This window comes from Chiloscyllium plagiosum, chromosome 1 (genome assembly GCF_004010195.1).
Source record: "Chiloscyllium plagiosum isolate BGI_BamShark_2017 chromosome 1, ASM401019v2, whole genome shotgun sequence".
NCBI classification, from domain to species: Eukaryota; Metazoa; Chordata; class Chondrichthyes; order Orectolobiformes; family Hemiscylliidae; genus Chiloscyllium; species Chiloscyllium plagiosum.
The window spans coordinates 144,558,688-144,577,261 of record NC_057710.1 but is presented as its reverse complement, the minus strand read 5'-3'; the positions used below and the strand labels follow the sequence as shown (position 1 = coordinate 144,577,261).

General features: G+C 39.2%; 1 protein-coding gene across 1 annotated transcript in view; it reads right to left on the bottom strand.

Annotated features, from left to right (window-relative positions):
* Nucleotides 1-1,959: 1,959 nt before the first annotated feature.
* Nucleotides 1,960-18,574, bottom strand: part of acox3 (acyl-CoA oxidase 3, pristanoyl) — a 170,852-nt gene continuing 154,237 nt past the window's right edge. The window contains exons 13-17 of the mRNA XM_043698707.1: nucleotides 17,821-17,995; nucleotides 15,970-16,037; nucleotides 15,060-15,146; nucleotides 10,676-10,737; nucleotides 1,960-2,529 (exon numbers count right to left, since the gene is read on the bottom strand). Coding sequence (XP_043554642.1) covers nucleotides 2,514-2,529; nucleotides 10,676-10,737; nucleotides 15,060-15,146; nucleotides 15,970-16,037; nucleotides 17,821-17,995 — 408 coding nt within the window. The 3' untranslated portion in view covers nucleotides 1,960-2,513. The remainder of the gene's footprint in view (nucleotides 2,530-10,675; nucleotides 10,738-15,059; nucleotides 15,147-15,969; nucleotides 16,038-17,820; nucleotides 17,996-18,574) is intronic.

Genomic DNA, 18,574 nt, shown 5'->3' with positions numbered 1-18,574 from the left:
TAGGGTACACCTGATGAGGCCATGAGGATTTATCCACTTTTATGCTTTATAATAAGAAAAAGTTATGATCTAGGCTATCTTCTTAATATATTTTGAAGGAGGTTTGGTCTGACCCATGACAATGAGAACAATTCCAACTTGTCTGTAGATAGTTATCTTCAACAAACTGATATTATCATTTGGCTTTTATTGGTTCACAGAGTCATAGAGTGCTACAGTATGGAGACAGGTCCTTTGGCCCAAACTGGTTCATGCCGACCAAAATGTCCATCCACGCTAACCCCATTTCCCTGCACTTGTCCCATATCCTTCTAAACCTTCCCTATCCATGTATTTGTCCAAAGATCTTTTAAATTTTGCAATTGTATCCGCCTCAACCACTTCCGCTGGCAGCACATTCCTTAAGCGTACCGCCCTCTGTGTAAAAAACATTGCCCCTTTTATTCTTTCCCCTCTAACCTTAAACTGATGTTCTCCTCTAGTTCTCAATTCCCCAACCCTGGGAAAAAAGACTGAGTGTTTTCAACCTATCCATGCCTCTCATGATCTTATACACTTCTATAAGATCCCCCATTAGTCTCTATGCTCTCTCTATAGCTCAGACTGTTGAGTCCTGGCAAAATCCTTGCAAATTTGTTTTGCACTCTTTCCATTTAATAACATCCTTCATATAGCAAGGTGACCAGAACTGAACACAATACTCCAAGTGCGGCCTCACCAATATCTGTATAACTGCAAATATAACTCCTCAACTTCGATACTCAATTTCCAGACTGATGAAGGTAAGTGTGCCAAAAGCCTTCTTCACTGTCCTGAGTAATTGTGACTCTACTTTCAGAGAACCGTGCACCTGAACTCCAAGGTCCCTCTGTTTCACTACACTCCTTAAGGCCCTACCATTCACCACGAAACTCCTACCTTGGTTTGATTTAACAAAATGCAAGATCTCACCTTTATCCATATTAAATGCCATTTGTCATTTCACGGCCCACTTCCCCAGTTGATCGAGTCCTGCTGAAATTTCTGAGAACATTCCTCACTTTCCATGCGACCACCTATTTTAGTGTCATCTGCAAACTTACTAATCATGCCTTGGACATTCTCATCCAAATCGTTGACTTCGACAACAAACAGCAATGGGTCCAGCACCAACCTCTGAAGCACTCCACTAATCACAAGCCTCCAGTCCAACAAGCAACCTTCCACTATTAGCATCTGCTTCCTACCGTTAAGCCAATTATGTATCCAATTTGCCAGCTCCTTGTGGATTCCATGCGATGTAATCTTCTTAGAGCAGCCTACCATGTGGAACTTACGCTGATATTACTCTTTGGCTTCTACTGTGCTCCACTATTTCTCAGCTGCACTGAGCAAATATTACTTGTGGGCTTTCTTTACGTCACGCCGAATTCTTAATTGTTCACAGGCTTCCTTTGAATCCCCAGGGCTTTTGCTGAGCCCAAGTTTCAACATATTCTCCGGTTTTCATACCAGTCTTAGGTTTGTGGGCTTTCTTTGCATGCTTCACAATCTCACTCTGGATGGCTGAGCCCTTCAAATGTTCGCTTTTAAAAATGGCACTGAGCATGTGCAGGCTGTCATGCTGCTGCTTTATGCATGCATCAGGACTCCCAGAACTTACCAATAAATGAGGTCCTTGCTGAAGCCCTGAAACTAGTGAAGTTTGAGTTTTGTGACACAATGTAAAACATGACCATATTTCACAGCAGGATCCTGTATTTTGCTGTCATATGAAAATGCATATAACTGGAGGATCAGTAACGAGTGGCATGCAACAAACAACAAGCATGCTGCCAACATTATGTGACACAAATTCATTGACTTTCATAAGATGGCTGATGCTACTGCCACTTAGGTGGTCCAAGTCTGTTTTGCTAACTATTGCCCATCTGCTTGTAGGTTAAGCCACAAGTTAAAAATAATGGTGATACATGCAGATTGGAGAATGGGGATTAACTAATTCAGAACAACAGTGAGGAAAGAACTTTTCAGACATCTCAAGCTCAAGGATAGTACTGTCTTTCTTTGTTCTTACCTGATCTCCTTACTCATTAACTGTGTACTTATACACAAGTATGTAGTGCAGCATTAATCATTGAGTATCTTGTCATGGAATGTCTATTACAAATGTAGCTGTACACCTCTTGTTGCAGGACCTTGTCGTAGTTCAGCACTTTTTAATTGCTTACACATTTTTCCAGATACTTGGAACATAATATCACGTAAAGGATAATGGAATACGAGAAATTCAATCTGGATTGCCACTTAAGACTGAAAAAATTGGCTCTGTAGAAGGTTAGCAATCCAACTTGCAGATGACATGCTGTGTCTCTTTACTTTTGCTCTTGGAAAGGTTTTAGAAGTATTGTGTTGTGCTCTTGGAGGAGTTTTGCAAACTGGCTGATCTTTAGGAGAGAGCATTGCTGTATCTTCACAGGGAGGTTAGAGGAGCTTTGTGATCTTCCCACAGAAAGACTGCAATGGGACTGTAGTTACTTTGTTCTTGGCCTGAACACAACAGAGATAGATCAGAGACTGCAAAGAGGCTATTGAAGATCCTATCTACTGATTTCAGGGAAAATTTTCTTTCTACTGCCTCAGTTAAAAGCTAGATCTAAGGCATTTGTAATTCTTCAAAGAGGTGATCAATAAACTAGACATCACCTTCGAAAGGATCCAGTCACACAGCTTAGAAAAGACAGCTTTTTCAGTGGCTGTCAAGGTGACAACTGCTCTCAACTTCTACCTGATCAAGTCTACATCATCCAAAATGCATCAACACGGGCTCTTTTATCAGTCTCATAACCCGTAAAATGAGTAAATTAGAGTGGAGTTACATTTTGGAACTTAAATCTCAAACCTGATAACAACTCACCTTCAACTTGACTACATTCAAATATAATGGAGGTAGTACCAGAGTAAACAGTTTTCAGGACATGGGATATCTATTGGAATCTTAAAATGAGGCCAGGAGACTCACAATTAAGCTGTTCTTCAGAAGCTCAGATTAGGAGGAAGCAAAACTAATAATAGGAAGTAGTAAGTGAAATCAGAAGATAGATGAAGTTAAGGCAACAATCAAATTGGATCAGAATGTTGAAAATATTCAAAAGACAAATTTTAAAGGCACTCGACCTGGTGACACACAGCATCTGCAAAAATGTTGATGATGTGATGGTAGAAAGAGAAAGGAAAATGTGTATGATTTAATTGCTCTTTTAGTAACATAGCTCCTAGATGACCAAGACTGGGAACTGAATATTCAAGGATATTCACCATTTATGAAGGATAGGAAAAACAGAAAGAATATGGAATACTAATGAAAAAGGATTTTAGACTGAAGTATCATGATGTAGAATTAGTCTGGGTGGAGCTAAGATACAGAAAAAGGCAGCAAATGTTGCTGGAAGCTGTTTATAGGCCACCAAACATTAGTGGAAATGTTGGACATGGCATAAATAAGAGAATTAGATGTGAATGTAACATATATATTACATTAATAATGGGTGACTTTAATTTACATATAGACTGGCTAAACCTAAGCACTGCTAATGCTGTGAAGCATGAATTCCTCCAATGTGTACAAGATGGGATTTTGGAACTGTACATTTAAGAACTAACTAGAGATTGGACTTTTTTAGATTTATCATATGTAATTACAAAGGGCTAACTAATAAACATCTGTAAAGGAGCCATTGGGAAATAGTGACCATAATATTATATGATGTTACATTCATTTTGAAAGTGATACAGTTTAACCTGAAACAAGGGTCAAAAATATGAACAGGGAAACTGTGATGGTATGACTATGCCTATGACAGATGAAGAAAATACATTAAAACATTTAATGGTAGACAGACAATAGCTAGTATTTAAAGAAATATTACATGGTCTATAGAAGTATTTCTCAAAGGTTTTTTCACTATGACTTCATCTTCAGAGATCAAATTTGTCATGACCCCTCAATGTGAGCTGTGAGAGCAGGCAGCTTTGGGTTGGGTTAAGTGGATGAGGATTAGTGGGAGCCTGGGATGGGGGAGTTGAAGCAGGGAATTCTATGGTAACTATGTTGCTTTAGATCTTGAAACTCTTAACATTTCAGCTCAAGACCTGAATTTGGGGATGCCTGGTCTAAAGCAAATATACATTGTTCTAAGAAAACCAATAAGAGAAATGAATTAACCACGACTGACAAAAGAAGTTAAATAGTGCACTAGATCAAAGGAAGTAACTTTTAAGGCTGCCAGAAAAAAAAGTGGCAACCCGAGGATTGCAAGCAATTTAAAATCCAGCAAGTGATGATCAAACAACTAATAAATAGAAGGATAAGACTCAATGAATACAAGCTAGTGAGAAACATAAAGGTGGACTGTAAAAGATATGTGCAATGGAAAAGATTAACAAGGACAAATATGTGTTCACTACAGGAGGAGATATGAAAACTTATAATGGAGAACAAAACATAATGGAGAAATTAGACAGTTATTTTCCATCTGTCTTCACAAAAGATATGGAAAATTTTCTGAAATACTAAGAACCAAGGGACTCTTGCAAGTGAAGAGCTTAAAAAATAGTGAATAGGTAATATGTGAAAACTTATCTGGAATGAGGATTGTTAAATCTCCTGGACAAGGTGAATATTTTCCTACAATAGTGTAGAAATTAGCTGTCGAGATAGTGCATGCATTTGTAGTTATCTTTCAAGATTCTAAAGTTTCTGGTGATGATTCTGTGGACTGGCAGCTATCAAATGTTACCGCACAATTTAAAAAGAGGTGAGAGAAAATGGAGAATTATAGACCTCTTAATTTGATATCAGTAGTAGGGAAGTATTTGACAAAATTGTTGGGAGTCTTTTTGAGTACCATAGGTAAAGGCGAATAAGTGGGTGTGGGTATTTGGATTTTCTGAGTGCTTTTGATAATGTCTCACACAGAAGGTTATAGAGTCATATAGGACGAAAACAGACCCTGCAGTCCAACTCGCCTATACCAACCTGGTTTCCCAAAATAAACTCGTCCCATTTACCTTCATTTGGCCCATACCCCTCTAAACCTTTCCTATTCATGTACTTCCCCAAATGTCTTTTAAATGCCGTATGTGTTCTTGCATCTACCACTTCCTCTGGCAGTTCATTCCACACGCAAACCACTCTGTGTGAGAAAAAATTGCCCTTCAGTCCCTTTTAAATCTTTCTCTTCTCACCTTAAAATTATGCCCACTAGTTTTGAACTCCTGATAGCAAAGACCTTTGTCATTCACCTTATCTATACCTCTCCTGATTTTATAAACCTCAATAAGGTAACCCCTCAACTTCCTACACTCCAATGAAAAAAGTCCCTGCTTATCCAGCCTCTCCTGAGACATCAAACCCTCCAGCTCCAGTAGCATCCTTGTAAATATTTTCTGCACCTTCAATTGAATAATATCTTTCTGATAGCAGGGTGACCAGACTGTACACAGTACTCCAAAAGTGGCCTAATGTCCTGTTCAACTTTAACATAACATCCTAACTCCTACACTCAATGATCTGAGCAATGAAGGCCAGTGTGCCGAATTCCTTCTTTACCACCCCGTCTACCTGTGATGCAACTTTCCAGGAATTGTGCACCTGCTCCCCTAGGTCTGTCTCTTCCTTAAAAGATGATGGAAGCAGTGACTTTAAATATTGTTAAAGCAGCAATTGATTAGATTTGCGACAAACAAGGAAGTGTAAAGCTATCGGGGTAGGCAGTAATATATGGAGTAATCAGATAAGTCATCATCTTATTGAACAGCAGAGCAGGCTTGAGGGGTTGAGTGGCCTATTTGTATTCCAAGGATTTATATTCATATATTCTTCGGTGTTCTATGACAGCATTTTTGTTTTTATTAACACCAACATTAAAAGATTATTTTAGGACACAATCAGAATCAGCCAATGAAAGCTTTGCTATAAGCTGAACCAATGATAACTAGGGATACTTTATATTTAGAAACACATTGGCAAGATGTTTATTTACTATGATGATTCACCTGTTTAAATAATAAACTGGATTAATTATTTAGCATATTTTCATTGAGATGGTTGCAGATAAATTTCAGATATTGTATTATTTGAAACAGCAGGCTTACACCAACTATAGTTATAGTACAGGTAATATCAGTCAGGCCAAATAGTAAGCAAACAGAAATAAATGGATTATTGTCAGGTTGTTATTACTATCTACTGCAAAGGTCAATGCTAAGACCCCCAGATTTGCACAATCTATTTAAATCATTTGGATGTGGAACCAAACGTGACTTTTCCACATTTGCTAATGATACAAAACCAGGTATGTATGTTATGAGCAGGTGGGAGTCACAGGGACCTGGGCAGGTTAAGTGAATGGATTAGAACATGGCAGGTGGGATATAATGTGAATGTGTGTGAAATTATTCATTTTCATGAAAAAATACACAGAAGCACAGCAGTCTCCTGTAACAGTTTTGTTTTGGCTAAATCTGTATTGTATTGAGGGTTTCGCAGTGTTTTCATTATAAGGCCTCGCAGGGTCTCACACTGCATCTTAGCAAACTTACCTCATTAATCACCTACCATGCATATGCATTTCTCATGTCCAATTTCAGCCCCATTATACCACGCACCCTTCCGAGAACATCGTGCCACTCAGTGGTTATCTACCAGAACACCATATTTAAGATGCCACGTGGACAATCATTGGCATGCCAAAGTTATAATCTTCATTGAAGGAAGGCTGTACAAGATATTGGAAAAGGGGAATATGTCACCTCTATTTTCTGACAGGGACTTCGAGGTCCTGGTTGATGGGGCTGGTGATAAGGTCATAAAAGAAGCATCAGAAAGGCTGCCTCCTGCACCCTCCACCAACCCAGAATCTGACACTCTGGGGGAACTGTCATCATTGACAGTGTGTACACACAGTCTGGTGAGCACGGTGACAGCTCCACAGCTGGTTGAGGAAGGACACCAGGTTCCTGCTCAGCCTCAGGCAGGAGATGACCTTGTGGCTTTAGCAATGAGGTAACTTAGCGAAATATAGAGGGAGGAGCAGAAGCATTAGACAGTGATCTGGGATACAAAGCCCCTCCTTATCCAGAAGCTACGTCAGTGCAGCAAGTTCAGTGACCATGTGACAAGTTGCCTTCATTGACAAGTTGGTAGATATTACTGGGAGGCAGACCCAGCGCTGCTGGAGAACTGCAAACATCTGTACTCCATTGCCCCTTCCATCAGTCCCCAGAACTGAAGACATGGTGTTAGGAGACTGAGGAACCTTGAACCTAGTACAGGTTGCACCCTCCTCACAAAAGGACAGTGCCAAGAGTTGGGCAGTCTACATGCCTGTGTGCCAGATCTTTCAGGTGCCTTTGAGCTAGTTCTTATCATTTTAAAGGTCTTGTGTGTGGTCATTGCAGCAAACCCCTCCCTCACAAGCCAAGTCACTTGTCATGCCCATTTTGAGTATGGTTGCAGGAATTTTCATCCAACTTTAGAAATCTTCCATAATGGAATGTATCAGTCACTGCTCCTTTTCAAGCTGCTCCCAGACTGTGCCCGACCTTGACTGTGAGCCCCAAGTATCCATATACCATTTGTAGTAGCCTATCCTGTCAATCCCAGATCTCCACCCAATCCACCTATATACCCCTATACCTGCCCAGTCTTCCTAACCAGATCCTGGCATATAAGATGACCATGTCTAGCATGATCATTCACAATAGCCCATGTTTGCTCAGACCCCTATAAGGTTCTGCCCATAAATGGTAAAAAGTTGGAAAATGTAAATGTTGAAAAGGACCTGAGGATCCTCGCTCATCTGTCATTAAAAGCTTGTGTACGTGCAGCAAACATTTAGGAATACCAGTGTGACAGTAGCCTTAACTGTAAGGAGAATTGAGTACAAAAGTAAAGTGTCTCGTTGAAGTTGTATTGATCTTTCGAGAGGCTCCACATGGAGTCTTATGTATAGTTCTGGTCTCCTTATCTAATCGTGAATATATTTACCAGAGAGGGAGTGCTTTGGGGATTCACTAGACTAATCCCTTGTGATGGTATATTGTCTTATGAGGACAAATTAAGGGAACTGGGTCTAAAGTTTCTCAAAATAAGGAATGACCTAATAGAAATGTACAAAATTCTTATAAAATGTGACAAGGTGGATGTAGGTCAGATACTGTATTCCTCTGGCTGGTGAACACAGAACCAAGGGACATAACCTTAGAATAAGGGATAAGAGACAATAAAGGATATTCAATATTCAGTATTCAATTTAAGTTGGAGTTAGGAGATGCAGAACCTTTGGAAAGCTGTACCTCAGACGGCTGTGGAAGCTCAATCATTCAATATAAACCAACAGATGTATAAATTCTAATGACATCAAGAGATATAGGAACGGTATGGAAACGTGCCATTGAGCTAGATGGATCAGCCATGATATAGTTGAATGGGATGCAGGACAATATGGGTTGAATGGCTTATTCCTACTTCTACGTTCTTTTGTTAATCTCGACTGGTCAGGTTTTCCAGGTCTGCAGGCAATTCAAGGGAAATGACAATGTGTCAATATTTGGGCTATATTTTCTGCACTTTGAGTGACTGCCATGTTCTGGTCTTTTCCAGCTTTAATAAATAGAAAAGTCTATATTCTAGCTCAAGTTGTAGTTTACTACTAATACTAATAGTACAATTTATCTACATTCACCACATGCTAATGTCTCATGAGGGTAACCTTCATTAACTCAACTGAACAGAACCACACATTTTCAAATACTGTGACCATATCATTTATATTTGTAAAATAATTTAATTGAATAATCATAACTGGCAAAGCTGATTATAAAAAAAATTATATCACATGAACATTATTAGTAGTCAACATTTCAAATTATTTTTAACTTTCACACAAACAAAATGTAGAGAGTCGAATGAAAATGCAAAATAAACAAACATTGTACTTAACTAGATCAAATGTGGCACAGCATAACATTATTGTTCTTATTGGAATTATTTTTGCATTTTATTAATTACTCCTTAATGTTTTGTTAGTATACTGGACTATATATTCACAACATGGTTAGATCCAAATAATATGTACCTGACATAGGGCAGCACAGTGGCTCATTGGTTAGCACCGCTGCCTAACAGTGCCAGGGATCAAGGTGCAATTCCAACCTCAGGTGACTGTCTGTGTGGAGTTTGCATGCTTTCCCTGTGTCTGCTTGGGTTTCCCCCAGGTGCTCCGGTTTCCTCCCACATTCCAAAGTAGTGCAAGTTAGGTGGAATGGCCATGCTAAATTGCCCATAGTGTTCAGGGATGTGCAGGTTGGGTGCATTAGCCACGGGGAAATGTAGGTTATGTGGTAGGGCAGGGGATTAGTCTGGGTGGGCTATTTTTCAGAAGGTCAGTGTGGACTTGTTGGGACAAATGACCTGTTCCCACACTGAAGGGATTAGATGATTCCATGGTTTTGAGATTGCAATCACATTACTTATCATATCTACTATTCCAGAGCAAAGCTATTGTATTAATAAAAGAATCAATGGGAAAAAAAATCCAAATTCTTCACAATAACATAAAAGTTAATTATTTTAGCTTGTTATCTTAGTATTAGTTCAGATAATTTAAAAGAGTAGAAGTAATAATTTAAAATTGCATGCAAAGTCCTACAATGCTTCACAGCTTTGAAATTCTTTACTGTACTTCTGGTGTATTACACAGGCAACTATGTTGGTTGTCTCAATCTTCTTCAAATATCGCCTTGGGAATCCTTTAAACCTGCATGAACATGCGTATAAAACTGAACAATGATACCTCTAACAACATAGCTACTGTTTATAAAAGTATTGAAGTTTCAGCCTAAACAAAATGTGGAGGTTCGGAGGTGAGGCTTGAATCTGTGACCTAACTTAGGTGGGACTTTTTACCAAGTGAGCCAAACCAAGGCTTAGAACTATTTAAATAGTATCTTACTTTTGATTTTTAAATTACAGCACTTAAAGCTTAATAATTGTTGAGAGACCGTTGCATCTTTGGAGGTACCATCTCTTGGAAGGCCCTATTTACCCTCTCAGGTAGACATAAAAATCTCATGACATTATTTTGGAGAAAAGGGGAGTTATATCGGTGTTCGAGCCAAAAATATTTATTCTACAATTGACATCACACTAAAAAAAAAGTAATTATCTGGGTATAAACACTGTTTATGGGAGTTTGCTCTGCAGAAATTGACATCTTTAATAGCTTAACAGTATGAATATGCACTCCATTGGCTGCAAAACATTCTGGGGACAGTTAATGAGAAATGGGTCATATGAAATGCTTGTTTTATTTTCTCTTTAGTTTTGATTGGGAGAGTAATTTTTTTCAATTTTTACTACCAGCCCTGCAATTTTTCTTTCTTGTTTGAAGCATGCATTCCAAAACTTATCCTTGGGACTCAGTTTAATCATTCAAGTAAATCGTTATTACAGAATAACTGTGCATTACAGTCTAATGATATTGAATAATCCTGACCATCATGGACTAGGTATTACAGCTGATTCATCCTTCAATATTCCTTACTTTACAGTTGTGTATCTAAATAGATGATAAATTAGAGTTTTGAAGTCATGCTTCCAACAGAAGGCTTGTTGGCACAAAATTCAACCCACCATGCTGGTCTCTCAAGTACGTTCTTGCCCTGAAGAACTGCTGCCCACAGGTTTTTATAAATCTGCAAAAACAGAAAAAGCAGTTCACCCATGATTGCTCAAGATTGAAAACTCAGAATGAATAGAAACAGCTAAAGCAGTTAGTAAAAACTTGAGAAAACATTTAGAATCAATTGTATATATTGTGTGAAGCAATTATTGTTGGGTAATTTGATATGTATATCATAAACAAGTCTTCCCATCCACATTTAAAGTTATTCTTCTAAAAAATGCAAAATTATTTAAAGAAAAAGAAACATATTTTTGTTTATTCTAAAATGGCATCAACTTATAGGATGAACAACACATTTTGAATAAAGAATAAATATACTATATGTTTGAAGCTAATGCACTCCTGAGAACAGAAACTGCGGAATTAACAAGTTTAGCATGATCTACTTTTTGATTTTCAATTCCCCATTCCAGAAGTTAGGTATATAATTAGGAAAATATTAATGAATAAGTAAAGCAAGTGATTTTGGAGAGGATTGTTCAACAACACTTGAGACAATAAAACTTTGCATCCCTGCTCTATGCAGTCATGAATGGTGGTTCACAATTAAACAACTAAAGGGAAAAAGTGGCTCCATAAGCATCTTATTCAATGATTTAAAAAGTCCAGAATGCATGTACAAAAATTAAGACTCATACATTAAAAACCACTTTCTGCCAGAAGTGTCAAGTGGACCTTCTGGCTTGAGGGCCCCACTATGAAAGAATCCTGTCTTTGTATAACTTGATTCACTCCACATGAGATCTTGCAATAGTTGCATGCTACAGACCTGAAGAACATCTAATCTATTGCACTGTAGGTTGAATGTGGCATCAAACTACTAATGATTAAGGGCAAAACTATCTACAGGCAGAGTCATACCTAGCTAAAAAAATAGTTGTGATTATTGGAAGTTATTCGTCTCAGCCCCATTCAATGCTAGAATTCCTTCGTGTTACTGCCTCAGCCCAATTATCTTCAATTGCTTCATCAGTTACTGTGGAAAACACTGTCATGGGAGACTGATTAGCAAGGTTAGATCTCATAGAATACAGGGAGAACTAGCCATTTGGATATAGAACTGGCTCAAAGGTAGAAGACAGAGAGTGGTAGTGGAGGGTTGTTTTTCAGACTGGAGGCCTGTGAACAGTGGAGTGCCACAAGGATCGGTGCTGGGCCCTCTACGTTTTGTCATTTACATAAATGATTTGGATGCGAGCATAAGAGGTACAGTTAGTAAGTTTGCAGATGACACCAAAATTGGAGGGTTACCTCAGATTACAACAGGATCTGGACCAGATGGGCCAATGGGCTGAGAAGTGGCAGATGGAGTTTAATTCAGATAAATGCGAGGTGCTGCATTTTGGGAAAGCAAATCTTAGCAGGACTTATACACTTAATGGTAAGGTCCTAGGGAATGTTGCTGAACAAAGAGACCTTGAAGTGCAGGTTCATAGCTCCTAGAAAGTGGAGAAGCAAGTAGATAGGATAGTGAAGAAGGCGTTTCATATGCTTTCCTTTATTGGTCAGAGTATTGAGTACAGGAGTTGGGAGGTCATGTTGCGGCTGGTTAGGCCACTGTTGGAATATTGCGTGCAATTCTGGTCTCTTTCCTATTGGAAAGATGTGAAACTTGAAAGGGTTCAGAAAAGATTTACAAGGATGTTGCCAGGGTTGGAGGATCTGAGCTACAGGGAGAGGCTGAACAGGGCTGGGGCTGTTTTCCCTGGAGCATCGGAGGCTGAGGGGTGACCTAATAGAGGCTTACAAAATTATGAGGGGCATGGATAGGATAAATAGACAAAGGCTTTTCCCTGGGGTGGGGGGAGTCTAGAACTAGAGGGCATAGATTTAGGGTGAGAGAGGAAGGATATAAAAGAGACCTAAGGGGCAACTTTTTCACGCAGAGGGTGGTACGTGTATGGAATGAGCTGCCAGAGGATGTGGTGGAGGCTGGTACAATTGCAACATTTAAGAGGCATTTGGATGGGTATATGAATAGGAAGGGTTTGGAGGGATATGGACCAGGCGCTGGCAGGTGGGACTAGATTGGATTGAAATATCTGGTCGGCATGGACGGGTTGGACTGAAGGGTCTGTTTCCATGCTGTACATCTCTATGACTCTGTAAGACATTTTAGGGCTTTCTGTGTTTTTCTTCCATTTTTAAAAGTATTTTAGATAAAGCACAGCAGGTCAAGCAGCATCAGAGAAGCAGGGGAGTCGATGTTTCAGATTGGAACCTTTCATCAGGACAGGGAAGGGAGCTGAGAAATAAATAGAGTGGGGAGGGTGGGGCTGGGGGAAAGAAGGTGCGATGGCGAGAGGTGGATGCAGTTAGGAGGTGATTGTGATTGGTCATTGGGAAGGGTGGAGCGGATAGAAGGGAAGGAAGAATAACAGATTAGGTCAGGTCAAGGGGCAGGGCAGAAAGGGAGGCTGGATCTGAGATGAGGTGAGGGGTGGAGAGATTTGAAACTTGGCGAATTTTGTGTTATGGCTGTATGGTTGTAAGGTCCCGAGGCAGAACATGAGGTGTTCTTCCTCCAGTTTGCATATGGCCTTATTTTGACAGTGGAGGCGGCCCAGGATAGACATGTTGTCAGGGGAGTTTGAGGGAGAGTTGAAATGGAGAGACTGAGTGCAAACTTGGGGACTGGTTCAGGGAACACCTATGATCCATATGGTCCAATCAACACATTCCGGTTGCCAGTCATTTCAACTGCCCCTCCCATTCCCTCGACGACATGTCCATCTTGGACCTCCTTCTTCATCAAAATAAGGTTACATGCAAACTGGAGGAAGAACACCTCATCTTCCACACCAGGAGCTTACAATCATTCGGCCTCAACACAGAATTCACTAGCTTTCAAATCTCCCCATCCCCCACCTCATCCAGGTCCAGCCCTATCTCTCTGCCCTGCCCCCTTGACCTAACTAAACTGTCAATCTTCCTTCCCATCTATCTACTCCACCCTTCCCACTGACCAATCATAATCACCCCCTACCTGCATCCACCAATGCCATCCCATATATCTTCCACCCCAGCCCCACTCTCTCTCCTCTATTTCTCATCTCCCTTCCCCAGTCCTGGTGAAAGATTCTGACCTGAAACATCGACTCCTCTGCTCCTCTGATGCTGCTTGACCTGTTGTGCTTTTTCCAGCTCCACACTTGATCGACTCTGACTTTCCAGCATTTGTAGTTCTCACTATCTTCAACTAGTTAAAAGAATTTGAGTCCACAAATGTCTCAAGCATTAAAAGTAAATGATGGAATTTGAAAATTGATGGACCATATTTTATCACCATGACATTCTTCATCTTTCCAAATGGCCTCGGCAATAATACCAGCTTAATCTCACTGCAACATCTTCAAAATAATTGCTGCAAGGAATTGCTCCTGCCAATGTTTACCTCACACTATTACTGGTCCACTTGCCTTTATACTTTGCTGCAATGATGGTGGCATGATACATGTTAATACCTTCCATGGTGCACACACATCTTTCTTATCTTGTCTGGTGTCCAACAAAGTGACCTGTATGCAACTGGAAAAGGGCCACTATGCCTGGAAACTGATTTTTATTTTAAAATTCCTTTGGTAGGCTACACTTTTGATTAATGGGCATTTCCAACCTCACTACCAATCATCCTGACAAAGTCAGACAGAGGCAAGAGATGGGTTACTTGCTATCTCTGCACATTTTCCAGCATGCTCCACATTAGCAAAGGCAGAAGGCTAGTTATCCATGACACTCAGCTGAAAACAGTACTCTGAATCATGGATAAATGCAGTTTGGCTATTACAGTTCAGTGTCAATCATCTAAGAGTCATACATCTACTCTAATTACCCATGGATAGCACAGTGGGCAACATGTAAATAACCGAAAAAAAAAAAACTACGCATTTCGTTTTAAAGCTGCAAACATGTTAAAAAGACCTGTTGTATTAATATGAAATCTCAAGGGTATTGTCAAGGTCTAGACTGAAATATTCCTTTCATTGACCAAGTCGCCACTTTAAAAATACAAATTTTATTTTTGCGTAAGTTAAATATCAAATGCCTACTGATATTGTACTTAAAAGTTTCTGAACTGCTAAAATCAGAGTCTGGAATATTCAGTAATGACACTATTAAATCGCTCATTTTCCATCTTTTTTTGGCAAGCTATGAAATTCCTGATGGAGTTGTTAGCAATATTGTTCATACATTTAAAATTCCTTCGTGATGAACACATTGGTGAGCACCTTGTTATATCATTAATCTTTCTTGACATCTTTCTTTACATATTATGCACAGAAGATGAAAAAGGCACATGCTACTGTACAAAGGAAAAAAAAATTACTTTACCTCTCCATCAGCTTTCCCAATTGGTGAATTCAAAATAAAATCAGGAGGAGCAAGGACATCCACAAGAGCCACTACATCATCCTTCAGCTATTTTAATACAAATAAATATCATTATTGTTAGTCATGTTTCAAATGTTATTTTTCTCCGAAATAATCATGCAGAACCTTATTTTTAAACTGGATAGTGAAATAAAATTGTGTAATAAAATTGATCTTGCATTGTCACAGTATTTTTTAAGATGAATTCTACATTATATGTATATTTAATGAGCATTGTCACCAGTATTGTTTGGGCTTAAATAGCATGCTTAATATTACCTCTTTTTATTTGGACTATTATGACAGTTACTTAAAATTTCATTAATAATATAAAACCAGCAAAAATATTCATTGCTGTCCTTTTGGAGCTCAAATTGAGAGATTCTAGTGCAGGGAAATGGATTTCCATTGAATACATCAACTTCAGCAATAAGCAACAGTAGGTCAGCTGTTGCATAGTTAAGGTACAGAATATAATTCCTACATATTTGGTCCAAAAATGCTGCAGTTTCAACTTTGGAAGACCTCATTATGTTAACATGACATATTACCATCTGATGGTCTCACCTAGTGAGATCGGTGCCAGGCTTGGGGCTGTTATGCACTCTCAGCCAATATCTACTGAGAACTAAGTTTAGTATGTGTGGAAGCCTAATGGTCAACAAACAGAAAAAACTTTCCTTCTGTCCAAATTTCTGGGTGAAAAATGTTATCTAAACTACTGCACAATTCCCCTCAAATATTTTTATATTTTAGATAAGAAAGGAGCAGAAATCTAAAACATTTTCAGATGAACATATATATCATTAAGCTTCATTATATATAAAAACTAATTCTAAACAGTACTCAAAGTAATATTATATGACTTAACCTGTGCACATAGATTTAGAATGGCATTTTGCAATCTTCTTCCAGGTTTGTCACCGGTGAAATAGCCCCCTGTAAATAAACACAAGATTATAAGATATAGGTGCAGAATTGGGGCTTTTTGCCTACTGGGTCTGTTCTGCCATTAGATCATGGCTGACATGTTCCTCAACTCCTTTCACCCCACAACCCTTGATCCCCTTACTAATCAAGAACTAATCTCTGTCTTAAATACACTCAATGACTTGGCTCCACGGCCCACTGTGGCAATAAGTTCCACAGATTCACCATTCTCTGGCTGAAGAAATTTCTTCTTGTCTAAGTTCTAAAAGGTCATCCCTTCACTCTAATGCTGTGCCCTTGGGTCCCAGTCTTTCTTGATAGTGGAATTATCTTTTTCATTTCCACTCTATCCAGATCTCTCAGCATTTTATAAGTTTCAATCAGATTACCCCTCATTCTCCTCAACTGTACTCAATGGAATATAGACCCAGAGTCCCCAACTACTCCTCATAGGACAAAGCCTTCTTTCCTGGGATCATTCTTGTGAACCTCCTCTGAACTCCCTACAAGGCCAGCATATCTTTCCTTAGATACATAGCCCAAAATTGTTCACAATATTCCAAATGTGGTCTGATCAGAGCCTTAAGCAGCCTCAGCAGGATATCTCTGCTCTTGTATTCTATTCCTTTGAAATGAATGCTAACATTGCATTCATCTTCCTAACTGCCAACTGAACCTGCATATTAACTTTAAGAGGATCATGAACAAAGACTCCTAAGTCTCTTTGTGGTTGATTTCTGAAGCCTTTCCTCATTTAGAAATAGTCTACTCCTCTATTCTGCCTACCAAAGTGCATTACTTCACATTTTGCCACATTGTATTCCATCTGCTACTTCGTCAACTCTCCTAGCTTATTCAAGTCCTTCTGTAGCTTCCCCCTTCCTCAGCATCAACTATCTCTCCACCTATCTTTGTGTCATCTGCAAACTTAGTAACTATAAACTCTGCAATAGGTTACCTGATCAGTTGTTTGGAAATTATAAAGGTCCTTTACAATCTAGTGGCATAATAGAGAGGCAGTAACATATAGTAATATCACCAGACTAGTAATCTAGAACCCAAGGCTAATATCTGGGCACATGTGTTTGAATTCCACCATAGCAGACAATAAAATTTGAATTCAATTAAAAAATCCGGATAAAAAGCTAACATTGGGCCGAAAGGCCTGTTTCCACACTGTAGGGAATCTAATCTAATCTAATAATGGCAACTTTTGGTTGCTGTAAAAAATGTGAGCCCCAAATTGAAACTTAATGGTAGGATACCCAATTCACGTGCAGTGATCTAGTCCATGTTAGGGTGGTGGGGGGAGGACCTAAGTTTAATCTTCAGTTCTGCTGCATGCTCATAGATTAACCTGATCTAGAGGAGTAGCAAAGGAATTTATCAATCAATGGTTCATCTGACTGAAAACATAATGCTCAGCAATCAGCTTGCCATTGTGCAAAAAATTTGCCTCTTGATCCCGATTTCCTTTTCATCAAATCTTATTCGGGAAGGCTGGAGACATTGATTAAGAAGTGAGACATGGATGCATAAGAAGAAAGGAGTGAAATCAAAATAAGATGACGAAAAACAACAAAATAAAAAGATAATAAAAATGCAAACAATTTACAGGATAATCAGAGACTATTAACAATAAAAATAGTAGTCCTTCCTGAGTATGACAATAGATTGGACAAAAGGGCACCTCACAACCAGACAATACTTTACAGTATAACAGCTGTACATAGCCAACTTCTATAGTGAATGTGGACTAAGACAAATGATAGAAACTTCAGATATTACTCACCTTGGTACAATACTGCTGTATGTTTATTAAGAGTCCACAGACCATATAGGGAACAGAGACGCTTTAACACAGGTTGTAAGCTGATTGGTGTGTCAGAACTATGAACAAAATCATGAAATCTTTGCAGCACATTGTACTCAATGAAGACAATTGCTGAAGATCTGCAATAATACACCTAGAGAGGAAAGAAATAAGTTTCACACAGCAGTAGAAACCAATAGTTCATCCAAAATTTAGTTTATGAAGGTAAGATCCAGTGGAAAGATAGCCATCAACCTCTGATATTTGACCTGCTAGTAATAGTGTAATAGGTACAAGAGGAGATTTTGGTTTGTCTATTTTATCTGATTTTATGGATATGGCATTTTTGTATTGTATTCAATGCTGATGACAGGGCTCTCATACACATGCTGCAGAGTTGGTGAGAATCTCATAGCGTCGCTCTTGGGAAGGCCCACTGCATTGATGCTTATCATGTACATAACTGGGCATCAGTTAGATGTCCGGGGTGAAAGTCCTGCCCACTGAGAGATATCCAGAAATCAGAGGTTGCAGTCGTTGCTGCTAGTATGGCACCCCCACAAGGCCCAGGATCAGTGAGGAATGCAGGCCACAGATGAGTGATCGCAGGAGGGGCATTCTACAGGCGGAGGATTGGCAGCAAGGCCAGGGAGTGGCTCTCCATGGGTTTCCTTTTTCCAATACTGGCTCCCTTGTTCAAGCATTTTAAAACATTTATTCATGGGCTGTGGGT